This window comes from Vicia villosa, linkage group LG7 (genome assembly GCF_029867415.1).
Source record: "Vicia villosa cultivar HV-30 ecotype Madison, WI linkage group LG7, Vvil1.0, whole genome shotgun sequence".
NCBI lineage: Eukaryota > Viridiplantae > Streptophyta > Magnoliopsida > Fabales > Fabaceae > Vicia > Vicia villosa.
The window spans coordinates 102923393-102947319 of record NC_081186.1 but is presented as its reverse complement, the minus strand read 5'-3'; the positions used below and the strand labels follow the sequence as shown (position 1 = coordinate 102947319).

General features: G+C 32.1%; 3 protein-coding genes across 3 annotated transcripts; 2 read left to right on the top strand and 1 right to left on the bottom strand.

Annotated features, from left to right (window-relative positions):
- The first annotated feature begins 2689 nt into the window (after positions 1 to 2689).
- LOC131616266 (protein HOTHEAD-like) lies at positions 2690 to 7301 on the top strand. The gene is made up of 6 exons (XM_058887547.1): positions 2690 to 2866; positions 2970 to 3330; positions 5331 to 5641; positions 5749 to 6134; positions 6331 to 6899; positions 7000 to 7301. Exons 1-6 carry the CDS (start codon positions 2785 to 2787, stop codon positions 7052 to 7054), a joined length of 1764 nt encoding a protein of 587 aa, XP_058743530.1. The 5' UTR covers positions 2690 to 2784; the 3' UTR covers positions 7055 to 7301.
- Positions 7302 to 7907: 606 nt separating this feature from the next.
- Positions 7908 to 12169, bottom strand: LOC131616265 (receptor-like serine/threonine-protein kinase ALE2). The gene is made up of 9 exons (XM_058887546.1): positions 11737 to 12169; positions 10987 to 11289; positions 10797 to 10910; positions 10578 to 10685; positions 10093 to 10464; positions 9676 to 9969; positions 9173 to 9565; positions 8853 to 9096; positions 7908 to 8633 (listed from the first exon to the last, which is right to left on the bottom strand). The coding sequence occupies exons 1-9, from the start codon at positions 11810 to 11812 to the stop codon at positions 7955 to 7957; spliced, it is 2583 nt and encodes an 860-aa protein (XP_058743529.1). The 5' UTR covers positions 11813 to 12169; the 3' UTR covers positions 7908 to 7954.
- A 2147-nt stretch (positions 12170 to 14316) lies between these two features.
- Positions 14317 to 14974, top strand: LOC131619884 (uncharacterized). Its single transcript, XM_058890924.1, has 2 exons — positions 14317 to 14324; positions 14485 to 14974. The coding sequence occupies exons 1-2, from the start codon at positions 14317 to 14319 to the stop codon at positions 14972 to 14974; spliced, it is 498 nt and encodes a 165-aa protein (XP_058746907.1).
- Positions 14975 to 23927: the final 8953 nt, after the last annotated feature.

The following is a 23927-nucleotide window of genomic DNA, read 5'->3' as shown; positions in this document are numbered from 1 at the left end:
GGTGAGTAAACTTGTGAGGTTGATGATTGATAACAAATCAGCTATAATCCTGCCAATAATCCAGTGTTGAATGGAAGGAGCAAGTACATTGACACAAAATATTATTTTTCGAGGAATTAAGTTCATAATGGAGTGCTAGAAGTTATGCAATGTAGCACTTAGAAGCAACTTGCAAATGTGCTGACTAAAGCTGTCAAGATTGAAGACTTTATCCATTTGAGAGATGAAATCGGTGTTGTAGATTTTAGTTAGTTGAATATGAATTAAGGGATGATGTTAGAAATAATTCATATTCATAAGCTGTTGTTAGTTAGAAGGTGTAGATATTGTTTAGTCATAAGCTACATGCTTCAGAACCTTGTTCTGCGTTTTTACGTGACATAATTTGCTTACGTGGTAGTTTAATCTTTGTGTATTTAAACAAGTTTGTTACAATTAAATCATAACTGAGTTTTCACTATTGAAAATTTGTTACATCTTTCTTTCTCTCTCTCTCTCTCTCTCTCTCTCTCTCTCTCCATCTTCATCTTCAATCTTGTGCTCCAACAATAGTGAGATAATAACTTAATTGAAACTCAATCAGTACAAATTTCATTATCATGTAAAAATAAGGGGATTCGATAATTAAGATCTAATCGCTCTTCTCGCCTTGAATTTCTCCTTATAATTTCTCGCTTTATAACTGCTTTTCGAACGAAAACCCCCTTTTAATTACTTACTTTATTAAATTACAATACTCGTGGAGACAATCTTTTTAATTATTACTTCGATACTATCGTTACACTTGCCGAGGAGTCATCAAAACTACATAATAAACTCCTTGGAATAATTTATCTATTTAATGGCACATAAAATATGACTTAATTGTGAGACTTTATTAAACATACACATGATATTCTTAAAATATTTGTAGTCAAACTTTACTCTTATGTTGGATAACAATGATGCGTAAATACTATTTTGTGAGTAGACTGATGACCATATCTCACGGGTAATAGATATGAGATATCAAGCTTTCACCTGGGTATAAATATTAGAAGTAATATTTATACTGGATTGACTCATTATGAGAATAACATATAACATGTTTTGTAAGTGTTATAAGTTATTCTCATAGTGATAATGATGTATGTCTCACTTCAACCTAAAATCACTATGGATCCTAGATGTGGAGTTGGATATTTTATTATTTTTCAAACATTGTCCATAACCGAATGATCATAAAGATAATTGATGGATATTCTACACAAATCATGCTAAGCAGCATGAGTTATCTAGACGAGATTTCTCCTTTGTACATATACATGAATAATATCTATGAACTTCATGATCGAGTATGTATGACCGTAAAATGCATGATCATGCTCAAATAAATCAATATAAGTTCTTCAAGTTATTTGTAAGTTACTTCATCTTGAAATTGTGGTTTTCTAAATGCATCCTATACAAAACAATGCAAGTTTTGGAGAATCATTTGCAAATTAAAACACTACTCCATCAACGTTGGCATTGGTCATTTGACACAAAAACTAACTTCCTAATTAAACTAGTCACTAAATTCACAAGCATAGCCATATACATCAATTTCCATGATAAAAAAAACCTATACTAAATGTAGAATACCTTTAGTAGTGAACATTATTACCAACATAAATCTATATTGCCGTGATCAATTCACAAAGAAAAAAAAGCAAAAGGAGATAAATTTACTTTTTCAAGCTATACAATTAATTATTCAAACTACTTTTTGTTTTTCCATCTTTTTCCTTCACCATGGTCCTTCTTACTGTAGTTTGCTGAACAATGAAAGATGGAATTAATGGCTGTTAATTCAAGTACAATGGTTAGTTGAATAGACAATGTCTAGACAATGCTCTCTCTTATAACATCAACCATAATAAAGAGAAAAATAATAAAAGAATTTTGTATAGTTTTGGTTGCATATTAAATATATACAACTTTACTATTACACATTGTATAGCCTAGTGAGTGAGCTGTCTTTGTATAAAATTCATCAGAAAATACACTGTCAAATCGAACGGTTGTAGACACTTGACTCTAACCGCAGCATTCATTTCATCATTAAATGCTTTATTCACTTATAGTTACAAGTGTTTTTGAATATCAATATTGTATATACATATGCTATATACATGTAATTACAGAGATTATTAATCTCATAAATCGCGAGAACTATACCAGACAATAAAACTTTGTTTTTAAGAGATTTACTAGTCATACGTTTTTACGAATGAATTTGAATTCAGAATCTCCCGTTAATATTAAAAAGATCCTCGTTATCTAATTCTATTGCAGATGCGATTTGAGAATATAGTAGTTAGGTTAGTTATATACAGAAACTTAATATAATCCTTAGCAGAATCATTTTAAATTTTTGGAGGTCTTATATAAATTTGACAGGGTTCATCTGTGCCAAAATAAATAAATAATTTATTTAGTCACATTTTAACCGTGACAAATCTGTTATAAGATACTAATTAACTACGGTTTAACTGTGAGACATTTTGAGTTCTGTAGTGTAGTCCACCCTGGTAGTTAGTTAATGTTGTTAATTTATATTTGTCTTCTAATCTTCCATGCTAATACTAATTAATCATGTTACTATCCTAATTAAGTTATAGTAGTTAGGTCTCATATTTTTTAAAGTATTTATATGATGTACACAGAAAACAAGACCAACCAGAGGAAGACACTTATAGATTTAGAAGAAACAAGTTCTTGAGTGAGTGAGTAAACATTTTTGTAAAAGCCTGTGAGATTCCTATGGCTTCAATTCAAACAGTTAAATTCTCACTGTTCTTTCTTCTATGCTTCTGGAACTGCAAATTTCTACCTCTTTCTCAAGGTTCATTTCTTTCTCATCAATCACCACACAACATTTTTCTCACACCATAGGCTAAATTCTCATCTATCTTTTACTTTCATTTTTGCATGTGATTGATTTGCAGGAAAACAAGAGTACCCTTATATAAAAAAAGCTAGTTCATTTTCATCAGTACCATCAACTTCAGATGCATCATTGAACAAAGCTTATGATTATATAATAGTTGGAGGAGGAGGTGCAGGGTGTCCTTTAGCAGCAACACTTTCACAGAATTTCAGTGTGTTGTTACTTGAAAGAGGGGGTGTACCATTCACTAATCCAAATGTAACATTTCTTGAGAATTTTCATATTACTTTGGCAGATCTTTCATCAACTTCAGCTTCACAGTACTTTGTTTCAACTGATGGAGTTTTTAATGCAAGAGGAAGAGTCTTAGGTGGTGGCACTTCTATTAATGCTGGTTTCTATACTAGAGCTAGCCCAAGGTAAATTCAATTCTTCATACTAGTTGATTTTTCAAGTTTTTGTTCGGATAAAATTGATCTTAATCACGTCCTTGCATCTGATGTCTCTGCATCTGATGTCTCTGCACAACTACTAATTGAATTGATTTAACGTGATTGAATTAATTTGTATTCGAATGAAGTAAAAAATTTGAGTGGAAAATGTTTTATCAGACCTGTTTATTTTAATTATGTGAGTTTATAAATTATAAACTATATGGTATAGTTCAAAATTTTGGTTTATTAATTTTTTTCTTTCAGAGGAATACATTGCATCTAGGTATGTGGAAGATGATGATGTATTAATTCTTTGTCAGTGATTTTTTTGGTCAAGTGTTTGTCAGTGTTTTATTCTTCCATGTTTAATAATAAATATATACATACCCAAATTACATTTTTTTTGGTTACTTAAGGTAATATTTTATTATTATTAAAGTTGCTTAAGATGTATTAATTGTTAAAATTTCTTAAATATCTTTATAAATGCATGTGTATAGTTATTACTACTAATACTATTTAGATAATTCAGATGATAATTATAGAGAGACATCTGATTTTGAATGCCGTAGTTTCGGACCCACATCATCTAATTTATTCATTTTTAAGAAATGAAATTCGACCTATAAATTATTAGAAAAAATATTTATAATGATTAAATACCACTTAATTAAGAAAGAAATAGTAGTTAGGCTAGAATAGAGGTGAGATCCATGCATTAGAAAATTTATTTGTTTAGGCTAAAATAGTAAATATTGACCCTCCCTTTCACGTTGGTGACATTTGTGTTTGCATTTTGCTTATATGAAAGACTTGTCAAATTGAATTAAATGCTAGCTGTGGTCCTTTTAAAGTGATTAGGTAGGAAGATAGATCTGAAAAAAATACATTCATTGTCATAAGAAAAAAAAACCTCCAACTTTGGTGAATCTCATTAAGGGTGCCCTTTAGATATTAGAGGTCCATATTAAGACATAAGAACCTCCAGTAGTTGTTTTGTTGCATTTAATTTAGAGAGTTAGGTTATATAAGTGGGTTATATAATGCTAAATATTTATTTATTTTATGCCTTTTTTTTCTCTAGAATTTTTAAAAGTGGTTAGTATTAATTAGAGGCTATAACTAACACAGGTAGAAGTTTAGTTGATAGAAAGCATTTTATATTAAATGGTTCAAGTTATTTTTCAGCATGGTCCCAACCATTGCTATAATTAAATGTAACAGTTTTCTAACTACAAAATTTAATTAAATTCATTATTAATTGGTAATTTTTTTTATCAATTCATTTATACTAGTACTATTAATTAATTTCTCCCGATATATCTTAAACTTATGAAGTTCCGTGGTTCTCAACTTAGAACCATGACAAAACTTTGTGAGTCTATTTAACAGTGAAAAATGTGTAATGAGAATTTATGTAACCACGATTTAATCATAGCAAAATTTTAGACCAATGTTATAGTTATATATGGCAAATGGACATGTCCGTCCAATTTAGACTCGCCGTGCGAAAGTATTAAAATAAAAAAGACAGGGCGGACCAAAAACCTTGACTCATCCCGCCAAAAAATGGGGCGGAGCGGGCCATGCACTCCCAAGGCCTAAAAGTGGCAGAAAATCCCATGTCCGACCTACTAATGCCTACGCCCTCAAAAGCCGGCCTAAAAACGAGGTTGGGCGGACAAAGTATAAGGTGTGGGTCTAAAATCCTGGCCCAGTCCATAAAATATTGCAGGTTAAACGAACATGACCGGCAGACAAGATTTGTTTTGCCACCCCTGGCTATAGCCCACCTTACACGCCAGAACACTGATCAACCTTCTTTTCTCAACCAACTAATTGTATTTATGAATTTTAAGATAGATTTAATTAGTCAACTATGTTAAATAATCTAACGATTATAATTGATTAATACTGTAAGAAATTTATATTCTGACAATGCATACGGATTAAATTCGAAAGTTTATATGGAATATGAAATGCAGGTTTATAAGTAAGGTAGGTTGGGATGCAAAGCTTGTAAATGAGTCATACCCTTGGGTTGAGAAGCAGATTGTTCATCGTCCGAAGTTTTCGCCTTTTCAAAGAGCAGTGAGGGACAGCCTTATAGACACTGGGGTCTCTCCTTTTAATGGCTTCACTTATGATCATATTTATGGAACAAAAGTTGGTGGAACCATTTTCGACAGATTTGGGCGTCGTCACACATCTGCTGAACTTCTTGCTTCTGGAAACCCGGACAAACTTACCGTTTTGGTCCATGCCACTGTCCAAAAAATTGTTTTTGATACAACAGGTATCTATAACATCATCATTGTGATTGCAGAGAATCCGAATCCGAAATTACGGCCAACTAGGCCTTTGAAAGTTACTTGTGACTGAAGTAACATGCTACTGTTGCAGGTAAAAGACCAAAAGCTGTAGGGGTTATTTTCACTGATGAAAATGGGAAACAACATGAAGCAATGTTGGGAAATGATAAGCAAAGTGAAGTTATATTGTCTAGTGGAGCAATTGGTTCACCTCAAATGCTATTGCTAAGTGGAATTGGGCCTAAAGATGATCTCGAAAACTTGAACATCTCAGTGATTCTTAACAACCGTTTCGTTGGAAAGGGAATGATAGATAATCCGATGAATGCACTTTATGTTCCTTCTCATAGGCCAGTTCATCAATCACTCATTCAAACCGTAGGTATCACCAAGAAAGGTATATACATTGAGGCTAGTAGCGGATTCAGTCAGTCCAACAGCAGCATTCACTGCCATCACGGTATCATGTCCGCTGAGGTATGCAATAAGGTTTCCGTTTTCACTTTGTTTCTCGATTTCAATGATTTGTAGTTGTTTCATATGTTTCCTATACAAATCTTTAAAATCGAGAAATAAAGTGAAAACAATAAGACTTTCGTACTTAAGAATGAAAACAGAAAATTGAAACTAGCAAGAAGTAAAGTAATATTTCATTTTTTCAATGATAAACCAGATTGGACAACTTTCGACAATTCCTCCGAAGCAAAGATCAATAGAAGCTATTCAAGCTTACGCGAAGAACAAGAGAGACATACCGGTCGAAGCATTCAAGGGAGGCTTTGTCTTGTCAAAAGTCGGCAGTGCTTGGTCCGTAGGCGAGCTCAAGTTGATCAACACCAATGTGAATGACAATCCTTCTATTACCTTCAACTACTTCAGTCATCCGCGCGATCTGAAACGCTGCGTCGACGGGATCAGAATGGCACTAAAAGTAATCCAGTCGGAACACTTCACAAACTACACAATGTGTAAGAAAAAAACCGCCGAGAAACTTCTTAACCTTAGTGTGAAGGCTAATGTCAACTTCATACCGAAAAATGCCAATGACACAACATCCCTAGAGCAGTTCTGCAAAGACACTATAATCACGATTTGGCATTATCACGGTGGATGTCATGTCGGGAAGGTAGTTAGTCCTGATTATAAGGTTCTTGATGTTGATAGACTTCGAGTTGTCGATGGTTCGACGTTTACTGAATCACCGGGAACAAATCCTCAAGCCACTGTAATGATGATGGGAAGGTACGTGCTACGTATGCATACATGAATCATATTCGTGACACTGATAAACACGTGCTATCGTAAAATAGTGCTAAGTATATTCTGTTTATGTTTGTGACAGGTACATGGGAGTGAAGATATTGAGAGATAGGTTGGGAAAATTGGCTGGTATATAAGGATGAAATGAAGTGCAGTGTGAAGATTCACTTCAAGTGTTATAGAAACAAACAAATGTGTGTAATATGAAGATAAGAAAACTATTGCACATCAAAAACAAAAACAAAACAAAAAACAATTGGCTGTAGGATTGGAAATGGATGTAGTTTATTTGTTGTAATTTCTAGAAAAAATTATTATTAATAATCAAGAAAGTCTTGGTTTTGAGGAGGAATAAGTTACTTTGGTGAAGTATTTTAGCTTCTATTTCAAGAGAAAATAATAGTCATTTTTGGTTAGTAAATTGATTTTTCTTTAATTTATAAAAAAGGCATAAGAACCAGAATGTATAACTACACAGAATCACAATAGAAGTTGTTTATTTTCATTACCAATTTAATATATCTGCATTATGTAGTATTAGGTACACGACACAAGACAAGACATCGCACTGATACGTCGACATCAATAATAATTTGAAAAAATGAATAAATTAAATGTAATAATAAGTGTCAGTGTCATGTCGGTGCTACGGTGTACATAACTAAACTCCTTTGAACAAATTTGTCTATGCTTCCTGATTTTCCAGAGAATTAAGTATTCACTCAACAATTAAGTGATTTACTTTTTCTGTAATTATAGCTAAAAAAATATTGTTGAAGTGCACTGAAATTCAAGATAAAGTTCTTATATAATCGCTTGGCTTTAATAAACTGCATGTGATAGTGTTTCATATCTGACTATATTACTTCAGGAGATGAGAAAATACATGATACACCTCAAGTTTCTATTTCAATGGTAACACAAAATAGCTTATACAAGGACACAAGTTTATTGGTGTTGAGCATGAAAAAAAATCCATTTTTTTATAACAAGAAGAAAGATAAACATCATGATTTGTTTTAAGAAGTGGCGAAAGCTTAATGGGATCCAGGCCATAGTTTATTTGAAAATCCATGATCGCTTGTGCTACCTTTAGACAAACCTCTCAAATTTTGCCAGAAATGTCTTTTCTTCTCGGTGGTAATAGGCCCCGAAGTTGATTTCCTCCTGAATGACTCAAATTCCCGGCCTGAAGTACTAAGCAGCTCTGAAGCTGATAATCTTACATTTTCTTCACCAGATTGATAGCCATAAAGTGATTTTTGACTCTCCGAAAACTCCACTCTCTCATCTGAAACCTCAAAAAACTTCCCTTCCAACTTAGTTATTGTAAGACCGTCTTCGTGAAAGTTACTTGCTTTTATATAGTTTGTTTCTTCAAACTCACTGCATACAAGCTGCAAGGCTTGAACAACTTCTCCCATGAAAGGTCGCTGAGATACTTCTGGTTGCACACACATGGATGCGATTGCTGCAACTTTTACCACTGTATCGATAGACACATTTGGCTTTACATCTGGGTCTATGATTGTTTGCAAACCTTCGTTACTTGTGAGAAGTGGACGGACCCAAGTCACGAGATTTTCTTGACCTGGCGGTTGTAACAAATCGACAGGCTTTCTACCGGTTAGGAGCTCAAGGAGCACAACTCCGTAACTGTAAACATCACTTTTGACGAGAAGATGGCCAGTCATTGCGTATTCAGGAGCTAAGTACCTGCAAAAGAAAGATATCAATGAGATGAATTCAGTTTACAATCTGAGGAATTGTTGTTAAGAACTCTAATAAAACGATTCATATGCTTTTAGAGCAGCAACCCTAGTTCAAAAGTAAACACATAAAAAACACAAGCACAAAACACATGATTTTTAATCATGGAGTTCGTCAAAATTATCAACAATACATGAAAGGAAAGTGCGATCAAGGGATTATTACCCGAATGTACCCATGACATGAGTGGAGATGTGCTTGTTTCCCTCTTCCAGTGCTGTTCTAGCCAATCCAAAATCCGAAACCTTGGGTGTAAAATCATGTTCCAATAAGATGTTACTGGACTTGAAATCCCGGTGTATGACATACGGATTGGAATCTTCATGCAGATAAGCCAATCCTCGAGCTGCACCAAGAGCAATCTTCATCCGGGCACTCCAATCCAATGGATCACTTTCCTTATCAGCACCTGGTAAAATAGAGATTACCAACCATTGGCTTTTACATAAGTATTGGTGAAATTATCGAAGAGTGCTTTTTCTTACCATGCAAATGAGATTCCACACTTCCATTAGGGACAAGTTCATACACTAGGCAACGAGTCCTTTTCTCTATGCATATACCTATCAGTTTAACTAAATTTCTATGGTGTAGGCGGCCAAGCATCTCAACTTCTGCCAAGAATTCACGGCCACCACGCTGATCATCTCTTTTGAGAACCTTTACTGCTACGTCCCTCCCATCATTCATAATACCTTTGTAAACAAGTCCGAAGCCACCTTCTCCTAATATTCTAGAAGAGTCAAAGTTATTTGTTGCTTTCTCTAAGTCAATCAAGGAAAAATTCTTGGCAGATCTTATAAATGCTATTGTTCCCGAACCGAAGGAACGTGATCCAGATCCTGACACAATCCCATGATTTAATGGCCCGGCAGCCCCTGCCACATTCAAATTAAATTCTATAAAATAACATCCTTTGATAATGATTCCATTTTTATGATGCTCAAAGAATCAATAAAGCTTTAGCTGAATCAGTAATTGGACTTACTTAAGTGTTTTGAAGAGGATGACATTAAGTTATCTGAAGCTTTTTCATGTTGATGAATACAAGAACTGTATTTCAACAGACAAAGCCAAGCAAGTCCAAGGACTAGTACAAAAGCGGTAACTGATGACAGCACAATTATAAAAACCATTCTTCCGTTGCTCCCTTCTTCCTTTTTCTTTGGTATAGCTACTCCTAAAGGTTTCATCATCATTCCATTATTGTCATGACCTTGATTCGGCCCATCGTCTATACTAGAAACACCCGAGGGATTTGAAGGTGGTGAAGGTGGAAGACCTGCATGCATGCATTATCCAAAAGTATGAATCTAGAGAGATGCCAACTAATGAAACCAAGCATACAATATAAATTCACTAGATATCATAAATAATCTTAACAAAATTGTAATCAATGTATAACCTGGATAATGAACATAGAGTACTTCATAAGCACCGAAGAGGGAACCATCTATTAGAATCTCCTTGTGCCAGAATTTCTTGTATATTAATAATGCCACGGTATCATCAAATTTTACTCCTTTTGGTACCATGTTAATGATAATATCGGTTTTCTCTAGTTGTTGATTAGCTGCATCAGCTCCCACGATACGAACTTGCGTATGGTTCAGCATAGCACTCGCTGCAATTTCATAAGCTAGTTTTGAAACCAGAGGAAAACACTTGTATGTTGCAATGCTGACACGGATTTTAACTTGAAGTGGCCATACACAACCACAAGGTGATCCAGGAGGTGTGTATGTCAGCGGCTCTGAGCAAGTAACGGATAAGCAATCTGCAGGAAGATCAACATCAGATAGGTTTATTGAAATGATTGTAAAAGAACGAACACATGTAACTTAAACGATACTTTGAGCTAATATATATACAGGATTAAGTTTAGAATACCTTTATTAGGAGGTGGAGGGGGAAGAACCAACGCATATGCTGGCGGTGGAGTCTTAATCTTGTTCAAGGATGAACCTATAGGTGAAATTCTAGGTGGAAGAGACGGAACTGATGATTGATGAACAAAGAGTTAACAAATAGTCAGGTGATATTTAAAAGAAAAGGTAAGTGAAATGAAAGAATAAAATTTAAAGCAGTGATATAAATAAGGATATATACCATTTAGATGGCCTGATCGAAATGCTGGTGATGGTGCAGGTGCAGGCACAGGTGCATGGATAAACTTGGTGTTTGGTGAAGAGAAAGGAGGATGTGGTTTAAGGTATGAAGGACCTATGTATTCAAGACAATTTCAGTGTAAAAGTCGTGTAATAACTTTATATAAGCACTTTCGGTCAGAAAATCAAACCTTGACTGTTGTAAGCAGGCGCTTGGATTGTGGAGATCGGTCCTAGAGCTGGATTGCGGTTCTTTTTTCCGGTATAGTGATGTTTATGATGTGATATTGGAGAATCCAAAGAACCATGTTTCGGTTTCTTTGTAGGAGCTCTGACATTTGACTTGGAAGGTGGAAATGCAATACTTGCAGGAACGCCCGACAATGACTTGGCAGGTGGTTGTGCAATACTTGAAGGAACATAAGAAGATGCCACTGTTGGTGGGACTGCAATACTTAAATGACCACTGAACCTGAAATGTAGTAGGTTGGAGTCTGCAAGTGTAAACGATAAATTTTATAAGCGATTTAGTACAAAGTGTTGTGGAATGGCAGCTATAACAACTTTAGCAGAATTTGAACAAAATGTTTCTGCCATTGACAGCATTGGAGCAAACCAACTAGATCTTTGATCTTGATCCAATGTTCACTTCAAATATTATCTAAAAGAGTAATTTAAAATCTAGAAATTAATCATAATTGTTCAATACTGTGAAATGTTTCATATCAAACTGCACAAAATGAAAGAAATGAAATAAATTAACATCTACATTACACTAACATTAACCTTAAAAGAGAGAAAATCATCACATAAACCCATATCATTATACACTATAAATATCCAAAAACTATTGAACCAGCAAATATCCCAAATATATGAATTAGGAACAACAATTCATTTTTCATCAATAAATTAAGAACTCAAAACACACTCATTCATACCTGAATATTCATGAACCTGTTGAGCACTGAAGACAAAATGCACCTTAAATAGCATCAAAATTAGCAACAGTTCCATTTTCTGCTCAATGAAAGCTAGATCAACTGAAAAAACCTCTCAGCTTTCACAAAAAAAATCCAACGACAGAACAAATTGAAGTAACTTCAGTAGAAACAGAATCATATGAAACAAAACATGAATGCATGTGACAGTAAAACATAAACCTAAGTTTTTGAACACCAATGTTTCATCAATTTTTTCTGAAGTAAAGTTTGAAGACATGAGAACTGTGAAAGTACTGTGATCATTGTTATTCAAAGAAAAGGAAAATGAAAGAGAAAAGTACAAGGGTAGAACACTTTAAGCATCAAAGATCAGTAACTCTTGAGTAGAGTTGGTGGGGTTTGTGTGCATATGTAATATGTGAGTGTGCTTGAGAGAGAGAAAAGTCATAAATATTGGGCTTAAATATTAGAGACTTATTGAATTTAATTTGATTAATTAAGACCTTAATCATTGACTTTATTTTCAGTTTATCAAGGTAATAATGACTCATTTTACAATTACTAGGATTTTGGGATTGGATATCTTAATTATTTTTTTAATATAAGTGTTGATATTTCCAAGAATTAATTGGAATATTATTAAAAATAATGCAAATAGAATTTTAATTCTTTATGTAAGTTTTAGGTATTATTGTTAAAATAGAATTTCAATTCTTTATGTAAGTTTTTTCCTCTCCCTCTCTTTTTATATTGGTTTTTTGTTACAAATTTTAGATGCTTATCATTTTGGTTTAGTCCATCATATATTTTCTATGGTTAATTCTTCATTTTTATAAGTGAGATTCATAATCACTAAAATGTAATGTTATATAAAAAGTATTTATTGTTTAATATATAATATAATTGAAAGGACTAAAATAAAACATAAAAATTTAATATATTCAAATGTCTAATACTTTTATGAGTTAAAATAGAATAAAAGTAATTTAAGTGACCAAAAATAAAATTTACAATAATTAAGGTAACAAAAGGAGTTTAGGGAAAATTTAGTTAAGAGTTTTTTAAAATAATATTGAGAAATTCCATATTAATTAAAAATAGAATTTTTAAATAGTGGTATATTTAGTGCACATGTCTCTAATATTAATTTAATGTTCTATTTTATTTCCTTAACTACAAAATGTTATAAGTTAACCCCTTAACTTCACTTCGATTATCTTATTTGATTTCTTCCATCAATTTTTGGTAAAAAAAACTTGAAGTTATAGTGAGACGTAGATGTACAACAGGGCTCAAAATCCAAATGTGAAGTAGGATTTTCACTTAAATATGTATTATTAAGATGATTACAATAGAACTATATTAAATAAAAACTTTACTTTATAGTATAAATGCTGAATCACACGACACCAGAATTTAACATTTTTTTTTTCTAAAAAATGACGGAAGAGATCAAATAAAATAAAAAAAGAAAAGTTAAAAGACTAACATGTAATATTTTTTAATTAAGAAACTAAAGCAAAATATTAAATTAAATTAAAAAATTAAAATATATATTAAACCTAAAATAGTTTATATAAAATGTCACATAAATTTTGTAAGAATGAATTAAGGTAAATTTTTTTGATACCCATACATTTAATTGAATACCGTTACCTTTAGTGTAATTTGTGTTAAAATTTTAATTTACTTTAAAAATAAAATAAAATAAAAAGTGACGTGTCATTGAATCATAGTGTCTAATTGATTAAGAGGAGTGATATTCAACTAAACTCAAGGATAATGAAGTGTTCACCATTAAATTAAACTTTAATAAGATGAAAAGAGTGTTAGCTACAAATTGATTTTAAGGATGGTTTAAACCAAATTCTAATAAATAAAAACAAAATTTCATATATATATATATATATATATATATATATATATATATATATATATATATATATATATATATATATATATATATATATATATATATATATATATATATATATATATATATATATATATAAACCAAATAATTCATATTGTTAGACATAACTATTTGACAGTGTGAGTAGCCCAAGCGGTAAGTCAAATTAATATGCTTGACAAAACAAACATTAGTATATTAAAGAGTGGTTTACCCTAAAGAACTCTTTCTACTGTCATCCACCACACCATCTTTTCTTATTCTTTTCTCAATAATCTGTTACTCATAGTCTCATAGTATTGTTAATTTGTCAAAAATGAACAGTGAGCAATAAACTCTGATGTTCATATAACTTTGTCCTCAAAATCAGGTATACATCATAGTTAGCTATCGTTGGAATGTTGGTCAGTTTTATTAATGGACAAAACCAAATTAGGTACCCAACTTTGTGATCATATAAATCTATATCATCGCATTTATTTTAGCTTACCATATTTTTTCCTGTCTTTTGAAGAGTATTTTTTTTTTAAATGTTAAGTAACACTAGTTTATAGTTACTCGAGGAAGGGACAAAAAATAAAAGAAAATAAAAAGGGATGATGAAGACAGAGAAACAGAGAGCTCCAACACATAAAGAAAATATGGGACAACATATGGGGCACGCGATGGAGATGTTTTAATTATATTTTCTAAAACATAATTAATACGAGGGTTCTTCGTGAGGTATTTGATTTTTCAGTTATAAAAGATATTTTGCAAGTCCCTCTATTGGAGGATGTTATGGTGGACCGATAGGTTTGGAAGAAAGAACAATATGGTTCTTATGGTGTTAGATCGGGGTATCGTATTTGGAAGAAGGCGAGGAATAGAAACGGAGGGGTGGTCGAGAATGGTAATTGGAATAGTTTATGGGAGATTGTGACACCGGCTAGAGTTAAACATCTCCTTTGGAATGCGGGTTTTAATCGGATTTTAGGTACAACAAACTGTGGTTGGTGTCTTCGTGACGATCACGGGGATTTTGTAGTTGCCGGTACGGCTTGGGATGGCGGTACCTTTTCCATCCTTGAAGCGGAGGCCTTAGCCCTCAAGGAAGCTATTCAAGGGGTTATAACCTTGCACATTTCTCATGTTATCTTTGAAAGCGATTCTCAGTTGCTTGTCCACGGTCTTAAATCAAACTCTTGTGGTAATTCCGAGTTTAATGTTATTATTGACTCTATTAAGTTGTTGTTGCTAGATTTTCCCAACTTTAAGGTTAAGTTTGTAAAGCGTCCAGCGAATTTGGTTGCCCATACCTTATCTAAGGCGGCCAACTCTTAGACTCGACGCATGTTGCTTGATGACATTCCTCTTTGTATTTCCTCTTATTTGATTAATGAAAGTTAAGTTTGCTTTTGTTAAAAAAACAAAAATTAATAAATGACAATTTTATAAAATTCATAGTTTTAATTTTTTTTTTATATAAAATAAATTTTATTTTCTTAAACAATTTAATGGTGTGTTTGGTTCAACGTTTGAGCAGTCAAACACACGTCTACTATCACTTCCACCGTGATTTTTCAGAAGCTGCAAAACTAATTTTTTACAGTAATATGAAATTTTGCCGCACTTTTCCTTTTCCATGCCGCTAAACCAAACACACCATAAAATGATTGAAATATTATATATAATTTAAAACAAATGGAATAAATAATAGTATACTTTTCAAGATGAAATTATGAAGACCCATTCATTTATGTGTATTAATTCATGAACCAACGAAATTTATTGTTGGACATTACTCTTGATAGTGACAATTAAGGATCTAATTTACTTCACATTATTAAATCAACAATATTTCAATGTTATTTTCCTTTTCAAACTCTTGAAATCCATGCTCTGTTTTATTTTCCTTATAAAGACTTGAGTTGCATCATTTCCATACTATATAATAATGAACATAATTTATTTAAGCAATGTCATAATTAATATGCCAACTTTAATTTGGTTATATAATTAATATGTCAACTAATTATGTTTAACGGATAAACTTAAATTAATAAATGAAATTAAGAAAAATAATAGTTAGACAAAATCTGATGAAATGCACATGGTGGTCCATTCCATTTTTGATAAAGTGACCCACCAAAGATAGAACTGGATTTGGTCAGTTGTTTTAAAAAACAGGATGGGTGTAAACATAGATTTGTCGTGTCCATAAAATTCAACCTGAAATTTTACGATGATTAAGGTTTAAATTCAGCTGTTAAAATCTAAGTATTTATTGAAAAAATAAAATTGATTGGGAATGGGACACTGCTTTTACTTTATTTCCCTCCATAATTATGAGAAGAATTGTTGACCAAGTTGCTAGCCACACATAGATTTTGTCGGTGGTTTTGATTAAGATTCATTTTTTGTTATTCAGTTTTGAAAATGACAGAAACCTTATCATGAGCTAAATGATTATAAGTTGAATCAAAATAATGCACTCTAACTTCAATACAAGCTTTTAACAAATTATCTATGCGGTTGTTTAGTTTACTTTTTGTTTTATATGTTTATTTTAAAAAGAGCTAAATGACAGACTTTTTTTTCTTCTTTTTTTTTTGGTGTGAATTCATTCTATTTTATGTGATTAACGCATATAATTGAAGTGTGAGGAAGAAGTCTCACATTTGTTAGAAAATGGAAGAATGAACACTTCATAAGTGAGAGAACCCACACAACTATCACCTTAAGGTTTTGGATGAATATGTGGCGTGTCTGTCTCAAAGTGTGTCCCAAGTGTAATATGCTCCTTCGTTGACCTCCGAGTTGTCTCCAACAGTGGTATCAGAGCTTGATTCGAGAAAGGGGTCGACTTACTTGTAATTGAAGAAAGTCAACAGATACAAGTGAATGTGGAAGAGAGAACTTTCATATGAGGGAGAGCATTGAATAGACTCACACTCGAGAGGGTGTGTTGAAAATCAATTGTGAGGAAGAAGTCCCACATTTGATTCTGAACAATCTCAATATACACTAGTAATTTGTTCAAAGTTAAAAGCAAGTATAATGAAGACATATATGAATATTTAGCTAGATTCATACATTAAAACTAAATTCTTTACCCAAATTTCATAATTAGAAAATTAGAAATGATTGAGATGGTCATAATTAGAAAATTAGAAATGATTGAGATGATTGTGAGTGGCTTAGATTTCCATGCGAAAGAAAATTGTAAATTTTTAGTTGGTCGATTTAGCTCAATTGGAAGAAAAAGTTAGATAAATTGAACAAACTAGTTTGAAAAAAATAGTAAAAAAAATAAACTTCATTAGTGTGAAAGAGAAGACAACATTGCTTAGTAGATGTAAGTTAGATCTTTACGTTTCATGAAATTTTTATTTTTGTAGTTAGGATTTTTTGAAATCCATCTTTATTCTTTGCTTCTATTTAGGGCATAGTCTGAAATGGATGAATTTTTGAACCTTACAATCAACCATAGTGGTGAATTTGTTGATGAGGATCTTAGTTCGTATAAAGGGGGCGAGGTTGCCGATTTAAGAGTAGATATTGATAAGTGGAGCTATTTTGAGTTGTTATGTGCTATTAATAAACTATGTTACGAGGCCATATAAAAGATATATTATAGGGACCCTACTGCTGGGATGAATGTGTTGGTTGAGGACAAAGGTGCCTTAGAGATTGATAATCTCTAAAGGGGTCATCTTAGTGTTGACATCTTTATTCTATACACATTATCGCATCATGATCATGTTGAAGGTCCCGTTGATGAGATACCCCTTAATGAGATAGTAGATGAAGCTGAAGTTGTGTTTGAGGAGATGTTGAAGGAAACTGAGTTGAAGAATACTAATGTTAATGGACAAGGAGAAAGTGATGTTGGGCTGAATGATGTAAGGGAAAATGAGGCAATGGAAACTGATGATGATGTACAAAGGATTGGTGAGGTTAATGATGATGTTAGTTTTGATAGTTTTGATGACGAAAGCTTCATTTATGATAGTGCAATGAAGGTAGTATTTGATGATGACTCTGATGAGTATGATACTGAGTTGGATGAGGAAGAAGGTAACATAATTGAATATGACATTGAATATAATGATCAAGAGGTGAAAAGCAAAAAAGGTAAAGAAAAGTGGGAAGAAAACAAAGTAGAGTTTAAAGGTAGTGATAGTAGTAGAGTTAGGAGAAATAAGTATCCAATATTCAAGATACAAAAGGACATGTCTAATTACAAATGGGAGGTGAGAACATATTTTAATACAAAAGATGATTTCAAGGAAGGAATTACCTCTTATGTAGTCTAGTCTGGCAGAAATTTAAGTTACACTAAGAATGACAAGATAAGGGTTATGGTTAGGTGTAAAGATGGATGTGAATGAGAAGCTTATTGTACTAAGTTATATAATGAGGATTCTTGGCAACTAATAAAGGTTGTAGACACTCATAGCTGCAGTGGAGAATATAATGTGAAGATGTTGAAGACTAAATGGTTGAGCAAAAGGATACAAAATTCACTTAAAACTAACCATATAATGAAGCTTAAGGACATAAAGGAAAAGGTGCAAAATAAGTGGAATGTAGGGGTTAACAAGATGAATGTCATAAGAGCTTGATTTGCATCTAGAGACATGGTTAATGGATCTTTCCTAAGGGATTATACAAGGATTTATGATTATTTCCATGAGTTATTCAGAAGGCTATACATATGCTTTGTAGCTTGTAAGGAAACTTCAAATTATGTAGACATTTCATAGGCCTAGATGGATGTTTCTTGAAAGGCCTTTGTGGAGGTCAAATTCTTGCAGCCATAGGTAGAGATCCCAATGATCAAATGCTACCAATAGCATTTGCAGTAGTGGAAAGTAAAAAACAAGGATAACTGGACATGGTTCTTGGAACTGTTTATTGATGACCTTGGTGGAAGAGAAAAGTGCCTCACATACACTTTTATTTCTGATCAACAAAAGATATTACTCTCTTTATAATTATCAAGTTATAAGTATTGTACTTTTTAGAGTTCTCATGTTATAATTTTGATGACTTAGAGGTTATTGCCTAAAATGGATGAACTGCTGCCTAGAGTTCAACAAAGGTTTTGTGTCAGACATCTCTACAATAACTTTAGGAAGGGGTATTTTAGAAAAAAGCTAAAGGAAATCATACGAAAGGTTTCCAAGTCAACATACTACCAAGCTTGGGAAAGAGAGATGAAAGTAATGAAGGGAATCAATGTAGAAGCATACAAGCACATGATGAACCAGTAATGTAAGGTCTTTTGAACCTATAATGTATAATGTCTGAATATTGGTGGTTCACACCACATTATTAATGGATCATACTTAAGTGCTTTGTTCAAATGAATGTCTATATGTTTGAGTATAAACCAACTGATAAATAATGGTATAAACTAATTGTGAATGAAAGCAAATATATTCAATTGAAAACAAACATACACAATACTTAAAGGCAAACACATAATGAAATGGAAACACATTAATTCACAACAAACATTTGAAATTGATATAATTGTTACAACTGTTGCAACATTCTAAATACCACCATATTCTAAAACAAACTGTTACAACTTACTCAAACTAATTCAAATTGATACAATTGTTACAACATTTTAAATAGGACCACAACTAAAACAATACAAAACATTCTCTTCCAATTTTTTTCCGAATACATCATCTTCTTCATTTGAATTTGTAAGTCTCTTATCTGTATCTTCAGACTTCAGCCCATCATTTGTTGCCTTTAAAGACTCCACATCCATTTTTGCTGCATCAAGTTCATTTTGAAGCTTTTCTAACCTACTCTTTTTCTTCTTCATAAACCGGTCTTTCTCTTTAACCACATTATCATAGAATCATTGAAAATATCCACAACCAACTTGTGTTGCACCCTGAGTAATTCACATTGCAATCCAAATTAGAACAAACAGAAATGAAGAAGCAATTTAATTTCTTTTTTACCTTATAATGACGACAACCCCAAAATTTTCCCAAAGGTCGTGACAGTTGAAGCCCTTCGAAGAATGGTCATGTCTCCACAGCCACATATGGATTTCCATCGCAAATTGGCATCCAAACAATCACCGCTCTTCACATTAGATTCGCATGTACATAGCTCAGAGTTTGTTAATGTTGATGACTTCATTTCCACAAGCAATTTTACACTTGAGAACTCTAAAATTTAAGAACCCTAAAATTTGGGGAAAATGGAAGGAAGAAGAGAATGGAAGAAAAGGGAATGGAAAGATCGAACGAAGAAGGTAATGTCATCCACATCACCTATGAGGTAGACCATAACTAACGTCCGTTTTAACCAAATTGACGGAAATGATCACTGTGGACATTTTTGAACAATTAAAATATTTATTTGGAACTTTTTAAACTTAAGGGACCAAAATGGACCTGCAGATAAACTTAAGGGATCAAACATGATATTTTACCAAAAAAAATTAATTATATCACACATGGATTTTCTAATAATGATTAGACTCCGAATTATATGAGGTTAATTTGGTAGAAATGAAAGGAGAACCTTCTTACACATGCTAGTGGTTGATCTATTGAACATGTAAATTTAAAACCGAAGTTTATATTTTGATGGGTCAAGACATCAAAAGAGGCAGGCGTGAGAACTTTTTTCATTTCTAACAATGGAATCCCTATTAGGTCTATGTTCAATTTAAAATAGAATACAAAGCTTTGATAATTGGATTAGAAAGTCTCTTAGACGCATTGGCAAATAATGCCAAAGTATTTGCAGATTCTCTCAGCTTGTTATTCATACGTTGTCTTTAAAATATAAATGTTTTACTCCATCTCTCTCTCTCTCTCTATATATATATATATATTCTTGAATAGCAACTAAGCTACTTAAAGGTTTGAAATTTGGGTATTAGAACATGTCCCTTGGTAATAAATTCAAGAAGCTAATTAGTTAGATCATAGTTAGAGAATTCTAAAAACAATATTGTCGAAACAAGGGAAATGTTGTATCCATTACATTAATGAGATGTTCCGGAATGCCAAAGTATTAGGAAATTCTCAGCTTGTTATTCAAAATTTGTCTATCAAATTTCATAAAATTGTAGATTGTGGGAGAATAAGCAATCGTTGCAATAACAACATTGAATTTCCTAGGCTCCTAATAACTAACTATTACATGATGACCGAATGCCATCGATCAGGTCCCATGGTGTAACCAGAGTTGTTGAATACAATAAAATTGTTACCATCATGAAATTCTCACTCACGAAGATGCAACCATAAATATTATCAAGGAAAAAAAATCATATTGAGGGCATTTTGACTTGAACCTAACCATTTTGTAAGTGATGGATATTGTCGTACGAGCAATAGCAGCCACAAATGAAAAAGAAGAAAAGAAACTGACTATAAATTGAATGTTGCTATTAGGGGTGATCGTATCCGAACCAATCCAAAAGTAAAACCGTAAATCGAACCAATCCAAACCGAAAACCGCAAAAACCGCGTTTGATTTGGATGGTTTTGGATGATTTTTGGGCTGAACCGCACGGTTCGGTTCGGTTTGCGGTTTTCATTTCACAAAACCGAACCAAACCGAACTGAACCGCATATTTAACTAAACTTTTGAATTTCTATAATTAATTTATTATATTTCCAATTCAATTGCAATATTGTACACTCACGTCACGTGACTCACTATTCCTTCATTCTTGTTCAACATTTCAACTTCATTCTCTGATTTCTCTCTCACTCATTCTAGAGAAGCATTTGGTGTATATGTAGTACTGATAATATTTAGTCCTGAAGTTGTAATATTGTATTAATATTTAGAACTGAAGTTATCTGATACTTGTATATGTAGTATGTAGTTTATTAGTTAGTATGTAGTTTATTAGTATGAAAAACTGTATATAGTATGTAGTATGAATAACTGAAGTTATATTAGTAATTTAGTATGTAGTATATGTAAAATATATAGTATGGTGTAAAATACATGATACATTTATATGGTAGTAATTTTGGTGTAAAATACATGTATGGAAGAATGAATTATTTTGGTGTAATTAGTATGAAAAACTTCTTTTTAATGGTACTGTAATATATGTAATATATGTATGGAAGAATGAATTATTTTCCTTTTTTTATTTCAGTACATTTTTATTTTATGGTGTAAACCGCAGCCCACCGAATTGATCCTAACCGCATTGGTTTGGTTTGGTTTGGTTTGGATGACTTTTTAAAAATTAACCGAACCAAACCGAACCGCATGCATTTTTATCTCGCGGTTAGGATGACTTTTATGCTCAAAACCGAACCAAACCGCACCGCGAACACCCTACTTGCTACCCCATGGTTCTCGCTTAAAAAATGAGCAACATTTTTTAATTCTTTAATCGGGCTAGATGTCTATTGAATCAGCCCTATTGGAATTAGGACATGGATTTAGTCATCTCACATATTTTTATTCTGAATCTCAAAATTATCAATGAATTAGGCAATGCTCAATAAGTTTAAATTGGTACCAACCTCGTCAAATCTCTTTTTTTTTTCTCATTTATTTTTCCAGAATATTCCAATTTTTAAAAAATGATGACACAATCATGAATGGGAATAGTTTTGATGGTGATTTACCTAGAGTGATACTCCTTAATTTTGTCATCGATGCTACTCGTGTTTTCTTCATGTCTTTTCTAAATATTTTTGTTAAAGTGTGGAGATGAATACTTATCTCAAGTGTCTCTGGCCTCTAGTGTGAGATTTTGTTTTCCAATTACGATGTCTCTATTGTTTATTCCTTGCACATGGGTAGGGATTCAAGGTTGCATTTTGTTATTTCTTGGTGGGAGGGAGATTACAACTCTTCCCCTTAATTGGGATAGTTGAGCCCCCTCTAAGATGAATGTTTTTTCTTGGCAGCTTCTGCAGGATATGTTCTATTCTAGAAAAAATTTATTTAAGCGGAAGATCATAAATAATCCTAAGGGCACATCTTGAATTACATGTGCGCATTTGATTGAATCAGCTTGAGATCTATTTGTTATGTGTAACTTAGCTTATAGTATTTGGTATAATATTTTTAGGTAGTCGAGGTCCCCGTGGCTTTTCTTAGGGACCATAGTACTCTTTTCAAGCTCTTTCTATCTTTAGGAATTAGGGCTAAGGTTAGGGGAGATTTTTCCATGATTTGACAAGTTGTGTTGTGGACCATTTGGTCTATTCGTAACGATATGTTTTTCTTCACTTCACCAACAAACGTGAAAGAGGCTGAGGATAAAAGTATTTTTGGCATGGAGTTGGTTTCTTTGTAGGTCACCATTAAACTCATTTTTATTCTCTGATTGACTTCGGGAACCTATTGTGTGTCTAATCCAACAGTTGATCAAGAGGTCAGTCTTTCTTTAAAGGGTGCAATGATTTCGATTATTTCTTCCTTGCTCTGTTGAAGGTGTGGCTGACAGTCTAAATTCTATATTGGTTCTTTGGTAACTGGAGCATTAGAGAGTGAGCATCTGTTATGAAGTTTCTATTATCTTTTAGTTGGTCTGAGTTGCGCAAATATTTTTTAAATGTTTTTTTCTTCGGTTTGTTTCTAGTTCTGTGACTTTTCTTGTGGCAAATTATCTCTAAATTATGTTATTGAAATTCTTTTATTTTTTTCTTTTATATATATATATATATATATATATATATATATATATATATATATATATATATATATATATATATATATATATATATATATATATATATATATATATAGGGGACGACTCAAGTGAGAACAATTGGTTAATATAAGAAATGAGAATAATTAATCTTAACCATTAGATTTCGATTCATTGAAATTAATGAACAAGATTGATTTCCCTTTCCATAGTTCTTTTTATTAGTAATGTATATAATCTTAAAAAAATTAATTCATATTTATATTTTAAGAAACAAAATATTTAATTTATTGCTTTTTGGAAATAATGAAAATTGATAGAAAATAATTTTTTAAAGATGATACATTTTATTTAATAATTAACCTTTATATTAATTATATTAACTATTTAATTTTTAAAATAATTAACGTTAAATATTCTCATTGTTTTTAACGTTACATATTATCATTAACGTTAAATATTCTCATTGTTTTTAAAAATTAAATAGTTTATATAATTAAATATTAATGTTAATGATTTATATATAATTATATTAATTGTTTTTTATATAAAAACTAAATATAATATTTTAATTATCATATAATTATATTAGTAATGTTTAGATAAAAATCATAATTTTTT

Bases quoted from the DNA above. Each gene is read 5' to 3' on its own strand.
- LOC131616266 (XM_058887547.1), top strand. From the start codon at position 2,785: ATGGCTTCAATTCAAACAGTTAAATTCTCACTGTTCTTTCTTCTATGC. The intron at 3,331-5,330 runs GTAAATTCAATT...TATGAAATGCAG, and splicing joins TATACTAGAGCTAGCCCAAG to GTTTATAAGTAAGGTAGGTT. The intron at 6,900-6,999 runs GTACGTGCTACG...TGTTTGTGACAG, and splicing joins ACTGTAATGATGATGGGAAG to GTACATGGGAGTGAAGATAT.
- LOC131616265 (XM_058887546.1), bottom strand. From the start codon at position 11,812: ATGGAACTGTTGCTAATTTTGATGCTATTTAAGGTGCATTTTGTCTTC. The intron at 9,970-10,092 runs GTTATACATTGA...GCATGCATGCAG, and splicing joins ACTCTATGTTCATTATCCAG to GTCTTCCACCTTCACCACCT. The intron at 9,097-9,172 runs GTAAGAAAAAGC...CTATTTTACCAG, and splicing joins TGTGGAATCTCATTTGCATG to GTGCTGATAAGGAAAGTGAT.